Source organism: Cheilinus undulatus, linkage group 24 (genome assembly GCF_018320785.1).
Source record: "Cheilinus undulatus linkage group 24, ASM1832078v1, whole genome shotgun sequence".
Classification (NCBI taxonomy): domain Eukaryota; kingdom Metazoa; phylum Chordata; class Actinopteri; order Labriformes; family Labridae; genus Cheilinus; species Cheilinus undulatus.
Window position 1 is genome coordinate 15,669,957 of NC_054888.1, and position 18,664 is coordinate 15,688,620.

The 18,664-nt window shown below is 39.5% G+C and overlaps 1 protein-coding gene across 5 annotated transcripts in view; it reads left to right on the forward strand.

The window, feature by feature from the left end:
* The window catches only part of LOC121506114 (receptor tyrosine-protein kinase erbB-4-like), a 497,295-nt gene that overhangs the window by 452,532 nt on the left and 26,099 nt on the right, over nucleotides 1-18,664 (forward strand). For 4 of the 5 annotated variants that reach the window (XR_005991613.1, XM_041781682.1, XM_041781685.1 and 1 more), the window contains exon 21: nucleotides 13,830-13,991. Coding sequence is in view for 4 of the 5 variants with exons in the window: in XM_041781682.1 (XP_041637616.1) it covers nucleotides 13,830-13,991 (162 nt within the window). In the remaining variant the exon portion in view is untranslated. The remainder of the gene's footprint in view (nucleotides 1-13,829; nucleotides 13,992-18,664) is intronic. The other variant, XM_041781684.1, reaches the window with a different exon arrangement.

Genomic DNA, 18,664 nt, shown 5'->3' on the forward strand with positions numbered 1-18,664 from the left:
CGAGAAAGAGGGAGAGCGCGAGGTGATGAGGAGAGCAGGCCGACGGAGGGATAAGCCCCCCGGGTCCTTCTAATTATCTGTAAGGATCAGCGGTGCTCAAGGATGCATAAGGGGAGGGATTTGAGCGCCGGATCCAGCAGGGAGGTAGGCCTGATTGGATCGGTCACCTCGCCACGTTCACAAGACTGAAGCGGGGGCTCATTAGATACAGATATATGCTCGATTACAGGCAAGAGTTCAGGGCGAGTCTCCTCAAAACGGTGTATCAAACTTCCTTTTTCCCTATGCAGCTGTGTCGTGTTGCAGAATAATGATGGGGGATTGTAAATCAAAATGTTTGGACTAAAAATGAATTAACTCTTTCTGATGTGTTCCCATGCTAATGTCTTCTAAATGATTATACTTAACTCTATATCAGGTATCACTGCCATCCTGTAGATGTAAATGAAACATGCCACGGCAGCAGCAATTAGCATCAGAGCGATGAAAACACTCTGCCATGCACTGAAAGGCAATTATGATTATGAAGTGAGGGGGAACATGGCTCCTGTCATCAGCAACCATTTAAAGTCTGCTGATGAGAAAACATGATGGCGCCTACAGGTGAAACATGTTCATCACCTCAGCGTGTTTATCATCAATGTGCTAACGTGTAGATAAAAAATGAATACCAAGCCGTAGTGGCAAAGTGTGGACTGATGTAAGGGAGCCTTTTAAGTACATAAGGGACTTTACAGACCAGAAAGAGCAGAGATACTTTTGTTTTTTTTTACCATTTTCTCCAGCAGATGCATTTCATTGTACCATTATGACTTTATAGTTTGACATCCAAACCTGTTCTTGGCAGTTTAAATGGTAAAAAGCCCAATTCCCAAAAAATATGGGACATGTAAAATGCAGAAAAACAGAATGCAGTGATTTGGAATTATTTCAAACTAAATTCAAGTGATCACAGCACATAGACAAGACATTAAATATATGAATGTTATAAGCTTCATTGCTTTTTGAAAAGCATTCTGAATATGTGCCTGTAATTGCTGTAACATGTTCCGAAAAAGTTTGAGCATCATCAAAATTTCCATTTAAAAAATTCCTTTTCAAAATCCACACAAATCAAACAAAAAAAGGGGAAAAATTCTATGAAAATTCTTGGACGTATTTCATAAAAAAAAAAAAACAGAATTTCTTCAAATATTCCCCAGATGTTTCAGTCAAACTAAACTGTAAATCCTGAAAGATTCCAAGGAAGTTTAATTTCTTAGCAAATCCTTAAAAGAAGATTCAAAAATCTTAAAATTAAAATCTAAATTTCATTTGAAAATTTAAATCTTGAACATTCCAAAGGACACCAAATTCCCAATTAAATAACCAAAACACACCTAGATACTTAAAGACTTCAAATCAAACTCCAAATAATGAGAGTATGGGACCACAAGAACTTGTTAAGGCCAAGCATGAGCTTGAACAAAATTTTAATAGAAACTTTCCTTTTCAAAATCCACACCAAAAACAAATAAACAAAAAAAAAAAAAAAAAAAAAAAATTATATTCTGTGAAAAATTCTTGGAAATATTTTCAAGGTATCCCATAAAAAGAACCCCAGAATTTTTTCAAGTATTCCTCAGATGTTTCAGTTTAACTTTACTGTAAAACCTTAAAGATTCCAAGAAAATTTAAAAGCAAATGTACCTGAAAATTTCTTAGCAAATCCTTACAAAAAGGGGCAAATGTATTACCAGAAAATTCAATGAAAATGAGGGGGAAATTTCCCCAAAATTCCAAACTAATTTCCTGAAGATTCCATTTAAAATCTTGAAAACTCCAAAGGACAACTCCACCACCAAAAACCCAAATTCCCAGTCAAGCAGCCAAAACATACCTAGATACCTAAAAACTTAAAATCGAATTCCAAACAAATCTATTTCAATTTCAGAAAGTTCCCTAAGTCTCCGAAACATCCATTAATATTTTGCAAATTTCCATTATAATGCAAAATAAGTCAATAAATAGGGCACATTTCCCCCCAGAACTTCTAACAAAACATACAAACATCCCCAAAATTTCAATGAAAATACTTGGAAGAAGTCCACGTAACTTCCTCAGAATAGCCAATGTAATTCACAAAAATTTCAATAAAATTCCAGAAAAGTTGATCGCGAATTCTCCCAGAATTTTAAGCAGATTACTTTAACCATATTAGACATTCCTTACAGGAAGGATAAGTGATGTAGGAAAGTTGTAAACATGCTCCTGTCCCAATTTTTTGGGACATGTTGCAGTCAATTTATTGTGTTTATTTCCCCCAAAAAAAGATTAGTTGTATTTTTAGAATTGGGTTTGTAATTTTCTTGTTGTACAATACTTTGCTAAACTTACGGGCACAACGGCACCCTAAAGAAACACTCTTAAAAAAGCTTATTTTGATGTCCATATTTTTTTGTCGTAAAGATTTTTTTAGAATAAAAGATTTTAGAAGTCACAGCATCTCCCTTAAGTCAAGCTTGAGATGTTAATTGTTTCAGAAAGTTGTTGATTTGATTCCATGACTGTTTTATTTCAAAAATAACTTTTCAAAATCCCAACCCAAAGAACTCTGAAAAAGTTCTCCCCTTTCTAACTCCGCTGCGGCAGCCAAAAAAAAAGGATTATTGACATTTGCTCATGTAAATTTAGCCAGCAGCGGTCTTTTATTGCCTGCACGGTGACATTTTGAGGGGATCTTTCTGTCTCACAGGGGAGCTGAGATCACGGCGACAGAGCTCAGATCATTTTTTACATTCTCCCCTTCGCTCATGTGAGGTGGGTGTAATTAAGAAGCAGGAAGACATCAAACCCCGATAAGTTTCTGACATTGTTTCTTCCTCCAGTCCTTTCCCACCGAGGGGAATTTCACCCTCTTAGCTTCTTTATCTCACCTTCAAACATCCCTCACACACGCTCATAAACACTCTCGGCCCAGCTCGGGTTGATAGATAGGTGCATTTTTTCCTGCGCTGTGGTTCCACAACGGATGAATGCGGAGTAAATGGGGCCTGCACCCCGACTGCTGAGCCACCACTGAGCTGTCGTTATATAGGTGGCATTATGTCAAATTCACCTGGAGCCATCATTAAGCATCCAAAGCATCCAGTGACGCAGCACTGGAGCCTTTCTAAACAAGTCTAAACCCCCTAAAGCATAATGTTTAGCTGTTTTATTTACTGTAGTCCTATTTGGCAGAATAATCCAGGTTTATGGAAGTAAGGAGAAAGTTTAGCTTGAAAATTTGACATACAGGATCAAAGTTATGTCTCTCTGGCAATCAACTAAAGTTCAGCAATTCCCAGATGGGCTTCAAATATTGCAATATTGTGTCCCAATTCTCATTGGAATAAAGGGATAAGGTGATGAGCAAGGGCTACCTGGCTCTTCAAACGTTGGAAGTGTTATGGAAAATTCTCCAGACTGTCTAGGGAAAAATCGACAAGCTAGCCCAGCAAGAAGTGCCAAATTTCTGTAGTTTCTTCGTGATAAAGATCATTAAATGATACCAACAATCTAATGTTGTAGTGTAATGTTTCAATGCCTTATCTTATCTGCCTTAATCCCGTAGTTTTTTGGGTCTGTTTATGGAAATGTGCTAGAAGACAACTGGTGATGTAGGAGCTTGAGGGATCGTCCCATTTTGCATGGGAAGATCTCACAACTGTCCCATGCAAATGATTCAAGGGGTTATAGGGCACTTTAAGACGTGGCCAGTTACATTTTGGTTGACATCCATTAAGACTTAGAGTCTTTAACCCTTAACTGGATTATTTAGCACAATCTTTAGGCCAGTTAACTGGTCAGAGATTCCCATGGATGGATGGATGGATGGATGAATGAAGAGATGGATGGCTAGATGGATGGATGGATGCATGGATGGATGGTTGGATGGATGGATGTCTAGATGCATGGCTAGATGGATGAATGAATGCTAGAAAAGCGTAAATGCTGTCGCTTTGACACAGGATGTTTCACACCAGTGGGTCATTTTGTACATGCACTCCTGCATATCTATTAATGTGTGAAGATCTTCTATTGTCTTTTTTCATGTGGCTTTAACAACCTGACCGTAAGCTCCCCATGTAAGTAGGTTTTAAAGCATAAATTTGACTGAATAAGCACTTTTAAGCCATCTCCTAGCTCTTGTCATGGTTTTAGACCTCACAGGTGTAGCAGTGAAGCACACTTTTAAGTAATAAATCTAACAGTCATCAGCATAAAATGGGTCTTTTTGACTTTATTTGATTGAAATCAAGATTGGTAATAATAGCTTCCTATCATCAGTATACAGTGTGTTTTGAAATGGTTATTAAAGATAAACTATCAAAATTATGCAATTTGCAGCCATAATCCATCACTAAGCTGGGTTTATCCTCTCGGTTTTTTCAGCTGTTGTCACCCGACTCTTTTTCTTAATTGTCATAAGTCCATAAACCTTGGTTTAACTCTGATATTAGTGCCCCCTAAACCCAACGCCCTGAATTACAATACCACAGGCAGAAGTAGGTATTGCTAAACCAGTTTACCATGCTAGTAATGCTAACCGCCTAATGATTACATTGTGGAGTTTATTACATGTTTGAGCAAAACCACATCAAATTTAACCCCAAGTCAGGAATATTTACTCCACCAAAGTGACATTATTTCATCAGCAGGTTTAAACCAATCTCCAGTGCTTTGAAAGTGCCTGTTATAGTATATTTAACACCCTGTTTTACTTATAGAAGGTTGTTGGTGTTGGTCTCCAGTAGTTGGATGTTTCTAAATAAATTTGAATATGTAAAGTGTTTGTGTAAATACCCACATGATTAAAGAGAGGTGTTCCTGGATATTGACTCTCTCCCTCTGTTTGTCTCATCCTCACACACATTGATGCTGCTCTCACTCGTCTGCCAGCTCAGCGGGAAAGCCTCCCCGTTCTATCTCCCGCTCAGCACACACACACGTGACAGACGACCACCTGCGCCACCTGAGCGGAGCCATTGTGCACGCTCCTTATCGCGCCGGTCCCAGTTCTCGGCGTACGGACAGTCCCACATTGTTGCTGCCTCTTCACCCATTCTGCGGGGCGGCTGGTGGCGGGTGGCAGGGGGTTCGGCGCCACATGCGGCGGTCTTATCGCTCCTTCTGGAAACAGGCACCTCATCCTTTGGTGCCTGTGAGAAACCGAGCATTTTTTCCTGCTTTCTTTAACCAAATACACTGCTGCTTATTGATACTGTGAAAATGTTTGAACCCAAGAGTTGTATCATTAAGACTGTTTAACCACTGACGGAGCCTGCTGCTTCCTCAAAGAGCACGTTTCCTAGCAACAAATACTGGAAAGTTGCACTCAATCAATTCTGCAGCTATTTTATGTAAGCTTTTTATGGCAAGAATACCTCATCTCCTGAAGACCTGTACTCCATGTCCATCCTCCTCTTCCTCCACTTACCATCCAACTGCTGGGCATCTTTTATTCCGCAGCATTTCTCCTTCCCGCCAAGCTGTACCGCAGTTTCAGCCTCTTGTTTTCCTCCATTACCAAACACCTCAGATCTTTTCTTCCCCAGCCAGCGAGAAGGCGCTAATGGGTCGCGGACCAGCCGTGACCCGAGCCTGTTGCGTGCTTTAGAAGACTTTTAGCCTCTGTAAACAATTCAGGACTCCACAGAGATGAAGAAAAAAGGAGCTTTGGTGGAGTTTTTTTTTTATTCTGCGTGGTCGGGTCAAAGGAGGATAAGCTTTAAAGAGTAATTATTCCAAACAAATCAACATCCACTGGCAAGTCATTTGATTAAATATACTAGCAGGAGGGGAAGAACAACTCCAAGTCTTTCTATTTATGTCTTCAGCATCTCTTAATTAACCTTTTTAGCTTTAGCAGATGGTTAACACCCCTTACCACTAACCCAATTCTGCTTTTTGTCAGATAAAGATGTTTTGGGGATTTAATGCAGCATTTTTTGACACTTTTGTCGCCAATAAATGCATTTTTCCCATGACACAAAATTGTTTGATTGTTTGGCTTGGTCCAATTTCTGGTCAGACTCGAATAAATACGCCCAATTTTCACCTTTTGACGAATGCAAGCAAAAGAAACTGCATGCTAATTTAAATAACAGCATTTCCCACCATGTTTAAGTTGCGAGTCCTATTAAAGTTAATCAAGGCAAATTTATCAAACAAAATGAGCTTTTTGAAACCAAGAAACTGCTCTTTAATTCCTTTAACTGGGATAGAAACAGTCCACTGGAGAGTACTGAAGAAATAAACATAGTAGTGTAGTGTTTGCTAGCTTTTCAGCTATCTATCTTTAGCATGTGGCTGTTAGCCTTCTAACTTTAGCTTGTGGAAGACTTTTGGAAGCAAGCTAGTCTATTTAAGATATAAACTAAAAAACAACCATCAATTTCCGTAAAATCTGATGAAGAGAAGTTAGAACTCATTGTCATTGCTAACTGTATCAAGCTAGCCATCTCAGCTAAGCTGCCATTAGTGTCAGGTAGGCAGCTTTATGAAGACTAGTAAGGATAAGCTAGCTCTTTCAAAATATAAAACCAAGACTGTGATTTTCAAACCGAGGTACGCCAAAATTTCAAAGTACATATATGCTCACTGGCCAGTTTATTAGGTACACCTTGCTTGTACCTGGTTCAACCCCCTTTTGCCTCCAGAACTGTCGTCATTCTTGGTGGCATGGTTTCAGCACGGTTTTGGAAACATTCATCAGAGACTTTGGTCCATACATGATAGTACAACCACAACTAAATTCACCTCAAATTACACCTTGTGGGTTTTTCAGACCGGCAGGACTCTGTGCTGGTTCGGGTTCCCAAACCTAATTTTGAATCAGCCAGCACGGTCAAACCGAAAAGAAGTTGGTTCAGAACCTGAAAAGTTGGGTCTCAGCTGGAACCAAAAAATTGTTGGTTGTGACATCATCAGTGGGCGTGTCATATTCTAGGTTGTGAAGACGAGCGGAAAATGGAGATAAAGCTGGAGAGTAGAGCAAGGAAGAGCAAGCCGAACTTGCGGAAGAGATGGTGAAGGCTGGGTTCACCAGAGCACCAGAACAAATAACGCCAGAAACTGAATTGTCAGCGTCTTGTTTATGGCTGTTTTTCTATATTTGTATATTTACGAACATAATGCATCTTAACTTTCATTAAAACAGAATAGCAAACAAACTCTTAATATGCTAATGATCAGATACCCACATTAATGCTGGAGCCGTTTTTTCATGGCTTATTTAATACTGAATTGCTGATGTGATTAATGCCACTCATCCAGTTGTTGAACTATATCGCTGTAGCTTAACAGTGAAGTCCTAAATGAATTTAATGTTTTTTTGGGCTTCTTATTTCCACACATTCACCCACCAAAAGTGAGCTGATAATGGGTGACACTGGCACTGACTTGTCCTAAAGCACACTCGAACTCTTGCAAAGTTTTTCTGCCCAAACAGCTCCTAAAAAGTTTTGCATAATAAAGTGCTTTTGGCGAAAATACAAAAAGTTTATATATTTTGAACTACCATGTTAGCACTTCATCCTCTGAGAGATGGAAACATGCCTCAGTGTCATTAGGGATGAACAACAGCACTGCTGGATCCTTAAACTTAATGGAAATGGAAAAATACATGTGAACCTTTCATATAGGGTTCAACTATGAGTGTTTTTCAGGAATAGTTGGTCATTTTAAAGCAGCTGTTGATAATAATGGCAGCTAATGTGGTTGTGACCTTATCTCGACATTATGACGGCACTAATTTGAAAGCTAACCTGCTATCAGATGCCTTTGAAATTGGTTCAATCTTGCTGCCACCTCATGTTTCTTTCCTACATCATCCTCCCAAGATGGGCATTACAACCTCATCATTCAGTCTCGCCGTGTCACAGTCTTCGATATCTTCCCCTGTTAAGTCCACAGGGGCTTATGACTGTCTCGGCAAAATCAGCAAGTGCTTAAGAGCTCTGAAATGAACTTTAGGAGCGTTTATGTGGATTGTAAGTGTCTGAAAACCTCCAGACTTTCTTTATGAATCGGACATGAGTCATAGCTTTAATAATATAAATAAATTCAGCCTCGTGCCCACCCAAAAGAAGTTTCCAGCATTCTTTCGTACTTGTTCAGAAACTCCAGAGACTCCGACAAGTTGCATTTTCCTTACATTCTCCCTCTTATTTCTGCACATCAGCATGTACATCATCCATCCTCCAAAGGTCAGCCCAAAACATGTTCTCTGAGTGCAGAAGTTCAGAGTTTGGAGTGCTTCCCCGACAGCTTTGATTTTCCTCTGCAGAAAAATAACGGGGGTTGAAAAAGAACAGAATGGTTTAGCCTTTCAGGCAGGCAGACGAAGACTTCAATCATTCAAAATTCATCCAGGCTGTTGTTGAAACTTCAGTAAGCAACTTAATTTAGCTTTGATTTTACAAAATAGCCTTAAACAAAGATCACATCTTCTATCATTCATTAGAACACCAGCAAATTGTGGTTTCCTTGATGTGCAATCAATCAGAGAAGTGGTTAAAAGTTAAACATTGGCAGTAGAAATGAGCCCACTTGTGCATACATTGGTTAAAGTGTGGAAACATGGACAAAACACTCCATCTACCACAGAGCTCTGTGAAATATATGCTTTTATCCACTTGATAAAAAATGTAACACGTAAGTTGTTCTTTTCTTATTGTTATGTAATTTGAATAACTTAAGTCATATAGACTAAGCAACTTAAATTTGGTGGGTAGATGCAGTGTTCCAGAGGCTCTTATTGTGAAGGCTCCAGAGCTTACGAATGTTGTTTTGTCAAAGAGCTTCCTTGACTTTGTGGTAGATTTCTGAAACTTGGTGGGCAGATGCAGTTTGGGGAGAGCTACAAAAAAGTCTATTGGGGCGACACTCTATCTGCAACAGGATATCCGCTGTTTTGACTGAATTAGCTAAATTCAGGGTATTTTGGGCCATTTCCAGGGGTCATATGTTGTTTAACTGCAAACTGAACAACTGAAACTTGGTGGGTAGATGCAGTTTGGGGTGGTCTAGAAAAAAGTCTATTGAGGCGACACTCTATCTGCAACAGGAAATCTGCTGTTTTGAATAAATTAGCTAAATTTGGGGTATTTTGGGCCGTTTCCAGGGGTCATATGTGGTTTAACTGCAACACACAGCCACCTCCTTGAGGTTTTGTCTGCTGTTTTGAATAAATTAGCTAAATTTGGGGTATTTTTGGCAATTTCCAGGGATCATATCTGAATGAACTCCTCCTAAGGCGTTCATCCAATTGTCTTGTACTTTGTTGTACAGCTAGATGAGATGTTGATAAAAAAAAAATTTCAGGACTTGCATTTTACTCTGGTGTAACTGCGACACACGCAGCCAAAATGTCACCATTTGGCATACGTCCTCCTAGAGGTGTCGTCTTTTGTCTATAGAAAGAATGAAGGGTCTAACTAGAATAGTTTTTATATTGAATTGATGTAGACAACATGGTTGTTGTACCCCTTCTGACTTATCTTCAAAGTGTTCCAGGGGCTTTTATTGTGAAGGCTCCCGGAGCTTACAGAGGAATATTGCTTTGTCAAAGAGTTAGCAGAAATGTCGCTAAGCAAACACAGCAGACTTAATTACTTCTTCTTAAAGTTCCTCTATGATCTACAGGTTCTGTAATCATAAATTATCCAGTCCCCCCCTCCATGTTTACAGACTTCTGGACTCTGGGGATTGTCACACTTACGCAGCGCTAAAGCGGCACAATCAGCGGACGCTGCCCCCTCATCGTCCACTGGGACTCCCGTGTTTACCGCCCGGAGTGGCTGAAAATTAATTGGCTCCTTGAGCTGCCGTACGTTCCCTCCCGTCAGTGCGATGGCCTCCCCTCATTGCTCTGTCACTTTAAGTCGAAGTGTATTAATGGACTGTGTGGGCCATTGATTCCTAATTCCTCCCGACGTCGACATCGGGGATAAATATTGCGCGGCACGCTCGTCTTCGGGCTTATTGTAATCAGCATTGTTATTGATCGGCTGCTTGAACCCCCCAGAAGTAATCTATTTTAAATACACTTTCAGCAAACAAGGGCTACTTCTGGTCTTGTTCCAATACAAAAAAAGAACAGAGAAAAAGGAAGTAGCAGCAGAGACAAGCAGAGAGATAGAAATATTGGAAAAGTCAGAGAGAATGTGCTGTGAGATATGTCTTGGTGGTCTCTGGGTGGTCTCTGTCAGCGCGTGTGGGTCTCCGCGTCTGTCTCAGCGAGGCCAGAGGATGATGGATGAGGCCTCAGCCAGACGTCGGCGCTATCGATTTATCCTCACATTCGTCTGGGAGGAGGCGGAGCGGGGTGACTCCGTGAGACCAGCGTTTTTCGAGACGTCGTGCCTGGGAACACAGCGATTTATAAATACAGTATTTTCGGCGTAAGGATCTCAAACAGACGATTATTCTCTCGCACCAGCGGAGGCGTGGGCCTTGGTTGAAATCTCTTATTGTCTGCTGAGTACAATGGCTGCCTCCCTCCTCATCCAAGGTGCTTTTATTGATCCACCTGCAAAGTGGCATCCACTTGTTTAACATCCACTCTAATACACTTCAATTGGCCCAGCCTTGCCTGTCTGCTCGTCTGGCAGTTTTGCTCAGCTATGAGTGCTGTAGATGGAGAGATGAATCTGTGTTTGTGCTCAAGAGGGCATGATGAAACCTGCGTGTACGGTGAGGCTGCATGTGTGCAAATAGGTGTTTTGTGCGACTGTCAAAGAGTCCATCCAGCCCATTGAGCGACAAATTAAGCCTGCAAAGCAAAGTTGCCGTTCCCTCCGTGTCTCTCTCTTCACTCAAGGCTTTGTTGTTTTTCCCCGACGCTTGCTTTGCTCATCGGGCGTTCATAATCAACACTAACAAATTGGAAGGACATCCATTGTTCTCACTGCTTAGCCATCTCGAAAATGGCCCCCAATTACTGAGGACAAGGAGGCGCCGTGTCACAGTCGCAGCTATGAGTGAACAAGATAACACTCGAGTTGTACACGTTGGCAGAAGTTGATATTGATGTTGCACACTTGAAGGAGCACTGTTAACACCGCCACTACCTTTTTCATCTCCTGCTGCTTGATCCAGAGTCTCAGGAATATGAAGTACACGTCCTGAAGCACTCACATTTGTTTGATTGGATATTAACAAACATACAGTAAAAATCTTGAGAGTAGCAGGGGCCACTTTGCATATAAAGTAGGTTTTACAAAAGATTTATTTTACAAGATAGGGTGAGTGAATGCATGTGTGGTGGACCAGTAGGATTAGCGTTAGCATCCTGGCTAACAATTACCTCATTTTGGAGCTGAAAGGTGTGAAAAGCTATTATTTGACTCTGATATTAACATTATGTATTCATGCAACTTTTGAAGCCCTTTAGACTGCTGATTCTGCCCATTTTTGCCCCGTTTTTTGCATCTTTAGCCATTTTTTAAAACACTTTTAACTATTTGTGCTACTTTTTAACTGCTTTTGACAACTTAAATCTTCCGTTCTTGCCAGCTTCTTTTTGCCCATTTTTGCCTCTATAGCCGATTCTTACCACTTTTACTCATGTTTGACACTTTTAGCCTCCGTTTGACACCTTTAACCATTTCTTTACACTTTCTAACAGCTTTTCATCATTTTTCACCCATTTTCGACCCTTTTTTTGGTTTCTTGACCCATTTTTACCACTTTTATTCAATTTTTGATTGTTTTAACCAATTTTTGCCCAGTTTGACCAGTATTTGCTTAGGTCTCCTGTTTCTTTACTTCTGTTTTGACAAGTTTTTGTCTCCGTGTCCGATCCTTGCCACTTTTACCCATTCTTGACACTATTTGCCTCTTTTTGACACTTTTAACCCATTTTTGACACTTTTCAAAAATTTCCTCCAATTTCTGACCTGTTTTTTTGCCTTTCTTGAAACGTTTTTTCCACTTTAATCCCAATTTAGCCACTCACTTACTACTTTTTTTTCCCAAGATATATTTCTGGGCTTTTAAGTTGCTTCATTGGAGAGAGGAGGACAGTGGATAGAATTGGAAATGGAATGAAAGTAGGTAAAGTCATGCGGCAAAGGACCACAGGCCAGATTCGAACCTGGACCACCTGTGTACATGGGTAGCTCATTAGACCACTGGGCCAGCTGCACGCCCGTTACAACTTTATACCACTTTTTTCTGCTCACTTCTTCCACCTTTCACCACCATTTTTGCCCATTTTAATCTCTTTTTTGCATTGGTACTCTTACATTTGTCCACATCATGGCTTATCTATGAAGTCTGGCGTGACTTTCCAAACGGTTTAGTCAATATGCCCATTCACAATGTAAACATAAAACCAGATAAAGGCATTTTTAAGAAGGCTGTATTTTACCACAGCATAGATAAATTAATAAACAAAATGTTGTTACTTTGATAAGAATTTTTATTATTCAGCTTAAAAAAAGGATATCACATTATTAACCGTATAATGAACCATGATTTTCCTCACCCTAGAAAGCCCCCCCCACACACACACACACCATGGGCAGCCTTGCCAACAAGACTCCCATGATGATCACAAATGCTGAATGGCTAGGAGAATTTAAGCAGTAATGGGGCTCTAAGTTTAATAAAACTGTTGTAGAAGTGACAAAAATCACATATATTTCACTATTTATACTACTTCTCTTTATTATTCCAACTGAAAATGTGAAGAACTTACATTTAAATTTAATTTAAAAATTAATTTAAGTAGAAATAAGGCTCACGGTATAAGTTAAAATCTTACATATTTTATTATTTTTACCTTGAAAATTTCCATAAATTACCTCTGGATCACTTTTTTATTTTTTTTTTAGAAACCTTGCAACATACTATAGAATTGTGCTCTCCTATATCATAATGAGTTATTTGTCAGGAAAATACCCTAATTATGGTTGCTAGATGAGTCAGCCATATGTCTAGATATAGACATGAGGGTTAGTCCAAATATGGTGCCTCGATTTGTAGAAATCCTACACAAATAACACCTATTATGATATTTTGTACTACTATTCTCCAGTACAACATGAGTTTCATCAACTTATAATGGCTAGTTATGTCTTAAGCGCTATTTTTTGGGACCAATTGATGTAAAACTGCATTTCTCAAGTTCTGGAGGAAACAGGAAGTTGAGTCACTCTGGACCACTGCTGATTGGTCGGTAGCCGTGATGTCACTTTCTTTGATGTTGACTGATCTCCACTGATTGGCTGAGAAAAATTATTGTGGTTCTACTGTATCGTAGAGAGTTTGTGGGAGGCTCCAAAGGAAGTGACCATATATGGTTCTTTGCCCCAAGAGGACATAATTTGATTGGACGCAGGCTTACAGTCTGGTTTCTAGCTGATGGCTTGTTCAGACTTGTGAACAAGCCATCAAAAATTTAACCCTTTCTTTATCCATGACTCAAATGCGTCATTTACATAAAACAGGTCCATTGTTAAGTGTAATGCTCCTTTAAAGCGTTTTTTGTTCTCAGCTCAGACTGGAGAGCCTACTCTGCCTTCAAAAGTCCAAAGTTGTGACATTTCTAATCTCTCTGCATTTCCACACTAGCTGCCTCATGACTCTCCGTCTTCACGAGTCGCATATGTGAGCCATGAAAGATTGAATCTAAATGTCTGCGTGGGTGTGCATTTAATGACGATGACAGTTATGACAATAATTTTATGTTGGCGCTGACATTTACCGCATCGATGATCCCAGGCTGCTGCAGTCCTGGAATGTGAAATGATAAACGGCTCCACGAGAGGATTCATCCTCATCTCTTTGTCTCTGTTTCTCAGGGGATGATGTACCTGGAGGAGAGGAGGCTCGTCCACAGAGACCTGGCTGCCCGTAACGTGCTGGTGAAGTCGCCCAATCACATCAAGATCACTGACTTCGGCCTGGCGCGACTGCTGGACGCCGACGAGAAGGAGTACAACGCAGATGGGGGCAAGGTTGGTGTAAGTGGAGACGTGTTTTTGTGTGTGTGTGTTCTTCTCTTAGCAGGTGACCGAACACGCAAGACAGCTGACAGAATGACGGCTGGCATGAGTAGTAAAAACTGCAAACAAAGGTAATAAAAGAAAAGGTCAGAGCTGCTGAACAGGAAGGTGGAGATCCAGAAACTTTGATGGGCTCAGAAGACCCAAGGGTTTGTGCATCTCTGAGCATGAGTAAAACGTTTTAGCACTCTTGGAAGGACATAAAGTATGGAAGCCCAAAGAGGACATGCATCCATGCATTAGATTTTACTCAGTTTTCCCAAGATGACTGGAAAATGTAGCTTTTTTTCTTTGAGATCATTACTTATTTATCTCATTTTTTGTAACAACACCAAGGGCAACCATAAGGGGGCAAAGGGGACAGCCTTCTGTACCCAGACAAATGGGGGGCCCATGGAGATCAGTACAACTATGGTCCATTTTAATATTAAGCTGTGATAACCAATTTTTTTTTTTTTTTTTTTTACCTGAACTATAACCACTCAAAGTAACAAATATAGTATATAGCCTTCTTCACAATATAAACCCATTTTCTTAAAACAATGAAAATAGGTTAAAGGTGGCAAAAAAAAAAAACTGTTAACGGAGGCAAAAACAGGTGGAAAGCGACAAAAATGGGTTTAGGGTGGCAAAAAGGAGTATACATTGGAAACAAATGGTCAACAGAGGCAAATAAAATGGTGGTAAGTGATAAAGTGGCCTAAAGGTGGCAAAAAGGGGTAAACAGAGGAAACAAAAAAGAAAATGGGTATAAGTTGAAAATATACAGTCAAGAGGGGAAAAAACTGGGCAAAAAAGTAGGTCATGGGTTTAAGATGGCAACAGAGGTAAAAAAAACAAAAAACAAAAAAAAAACAGTTGGAAAGTGCCAAAAAAGGGTTTAAGGTTGCAAAGATGGGTCAACAAAGAGAAAAAAACAGGCAGTAAGTGCCAAAAATGGGTCATCAGTGGCAAAAAAGGCGAAAAGTGTCAAAAATTGGTCAACAGAGGAAAATAAACAGGCAAAGAGTGGCCAAAATGGGTTCGGGGTGGTAAATGTAAGTCAACTGAAGCAAAAATTAGCAGAAAGTGGCAGGAATTGGTTTAAGGTGGCAAAATTTGGCATTACAAGTACTGAAATGGGCTTAAAAGCGGTTCACAGAGGCAATAAAACAAGTGTAGTAAAATAGGATTAAAATGTGACATTTTTTTCAATGTGAAAAAAAATGAGCAATAGTGGAAGAAAAGATGCAAAAAAAACAGGAAGAAAAACAGTTAAAAGGGGTTTAAAAGGTGACAATAAAGGTTAAAAGTTGCAAAAATCTGTGGTAATGTAATGAATGGGATTTTAAATGTAGAAAAAATGGGTTGAAATTGGGAAAACGATTACAAAGTGGCTAAATTGGGAGGGCAAAAGTGATTAAAATGGGTTAAAATGTGGCTGCTGGGTCAACAGAGGCAACAAAGGCTAAATATGTGCGCAAAATTGATGAAAATGGTAAATAATAGTGGCAAAGTGTACAGAAAGAGTGAATAAAAAGTATTAAAACATAGCACAGATAAGTAATTTCAACAAGAAAAATTTAAAAGCTTACCTACACCTTTTCAGCTCCAAATTAAGAGAACTGTTAGCTAGGATGCTAGCACCAATGCTACTCATCCAACAATATTTTATTAGTTTTACTCACAAAATTAGCTGATCTCCTCTGGGCTTATGTTACCTTGAAGACACTTAACTGCTATTTTGTCTGGGAAAATGCCGAGTGCTAATATTAGCTTTTGTCCAAAGGTAACAAAGTGTTTCTAAAAATGCTTGTTTGACTTAAAATAGCCTTTGATATAGGGCCTTGTGTAAGAATAACTAGGAACTTGGTTTTGCTTGCTTATAGTAATTTTTTCAAGGAATTAGTGAAATGTTAAAGTTATCTTCTGTCTAAAAGTAGCTAACTGGTCATTAAAAATGCTGTTTCAGTTACAAAGCTTGTCTGTTTCTTCCATTTCTCAGGCTAGTGTATTGTTAGCTGCTGTCTGAAACTAGCTAATGGGGTGTCAAAAATGCTATTATTGACTTCCAGTGTGGCTTGATTTTATAAAGGATGGTTTTAGCAGACACTTTCAAGCTACAATGATGCTATCTTGTGTTTGGTTGTATACTAACTTAGCTGTTAACAGTAAGTAGCCAATGATCTATAAAATATGCAAATTAGACTTGAAGTTTTCCTTTGGATAATGGTAGCAAGAAAACTATTGAAGCTGTGCATTAGCTGTTGTCGGATATTGCTAATTTGGCATCATATGACTTTTTTTCTTGGCTTAATATGCCTCCAGATTTCTCTTGTTTGTTATGTTTCATGTTCTGGTTGATATACAGTTATTTGAATTGTAAATATAGCCCAAAATTTGTAGCCTACTGATGACAACCTGGGACACAACGTTGAAAAATACAACTTTTTCTGTTTTGTATACTGTGCATGTAAATAGGAAAAGGCCCTAATTGTAATATGCTTATATATAACTTGAACTTTAATTTATTTATTCTTGACTTGAAGGCATCTCCTCGCTGTATAGGTTTCCTCAACAGCTGACCCATCTTTAATCTTGCATTATAGAGATATTGGGATATCGACAGCTCTTTCAAGCGTAGTTTTTCTTTGCTCAATATTACTCAAGTAGTGTGATTGATTGTTTCAGTCCAACCCGGAGATCATCCATACTGAGGGCGCTTTTGAAGACACTAAATGAGAATGTATTGGCCGTTTAGCTCACATTAGCACACTAGCCTGTAGGTGTGAAATAGTAATAACAGCAGGCCCTTTGACATTCCTGACAAGGACAATGGCACACACGGCCGTATCATAGCCGACATATAATTTCCATATTGACTGTATAGCGGCTGTAGAGCCCACTGAACAAGGCAATTATCTCGCCCTTTTGCATGTGAACGCACATATGCACACACATGTACACCCACCGGTCATTTAAAACACAGCCCCTCCCTTATAGCGTGGGAGCCCGACATGCACGCTCGCTCTTCGGGGAAATGAACAGGAAGCGGAGGAAATGAAATGCTTCAGGTTGGAAACGCGGCACTTTTCATCTCTGTTGATTTATCTCTCATGGCGCGTCTATTTTTATGGCACACATGTAGATGTGCTGACAACAGCTCTCATTTCTCATATCCACATGACAACCTCACCTGGTCTGCTTTATGAAAACACTTACAAATAAACTCACACTCATCACGCCGCGGCTACCTGCAGCTGAACAGAAGAGGCATTCAAACAGCCAATTTAATAAAGGGAGTTGATCAGGACAATTTGCATAGCCAGTCTCAAGCGAGGGGAAGAGAAGGGGCTTCTGATTAATGTAGTCTGAATCCCCAAGCAAAACAAAGTGATTGGAAGTGTGGCTGCACTATTAGTTTGGATGAAGAGCTCCTAAATTGTGTTTTAGTGAAACTTTGCTGGACCTAAGGAGTCTCACGCAGCTTGGAAATTGGTCAACATGTCTCTAAAAAACAAACTTTTATGTCCTTCCTGCTTTTTCAGAGCAACATTTTGGGCCAAATCCAAGATAACACTGTCAGCTTGGCTGTTCTAATGCTAATACTTGAGGCTGGCTAATGGCTAATGTTAGCATTCACCATATTCCTTGACAGGATAGCAGTTATATAGTGTAGAAGTCATGTTTAACAGTTTTTAGCATTTTTATAACCACATACCTACTTTAAGAAAGCAGATAACCTTAAATTTTAAACCGTCCTAGTTAGCACCATTAGCTGGAATAAAAGCTAATCTAGCTACTTTTAAACAGTGGCTACTTTATCATCGAATTGCTTCCTAGATAACACTACTGTTTGCTACGCAGTAGCTAACAGTAGTAGTAGTAGTGTTAGCCAAAGGCTAAGTAACTAATTAGTTACTTTTGGACACTAGGTAACCTTATCACTCAACCACATCCTAAATAACATTGCAGCTAACTAGAAACTTAATAAAAGCTGATATAAGCCAAAAGAAGAAAACCATATATTAAGTTAACACAGCCCTACTTATTAGCTGCTTTTGGATAGCAGCCAATGTTAGCATCCAGCCACTTCCAAGATAACATTGCTGTTAGCTAAGTGGCTGGAGAAAATAATATCCAGAGGCAAATCATGCAAAATTGTGTTAACCTTTTTGACAACCCATTGCTTTCAGACGACAGCTAACCCTAGCATTCAACCACTTCCTACACAAAATCTTAAAGTTTGCTAGAACATAGATTCTTGCAGGAAATAGGGCATATGTTAAGTAAAATAACATTTTCTTAAAAACTCCGTAGCTACTGTCAGACAACAGCTGTTACCATCCAGCTGCTCACAGGATAGAATCACTGTTAGCTAACCGTTACTGTTACACTTTCCAAATGTAGGCTGAATCCCTAACGAACATAACTAAAGCTAGGAAATAGAAACTTTTCGTTCTACCGCCTAGCTAACGCTATATTCGCCAGAAGGTGTTGAGTTCTAGCTTTAGTTGTCATTAAAGAATAGCTAATAGGATTGTTAAATATATTATTTACCCTAAAATTTGTTTCAATACTTTAAGCAAATGGTGAGCATTGCCATCCAGCTTTGAGTTTAACATTACCATTAGCTTAAGCAGGAAAAAAAA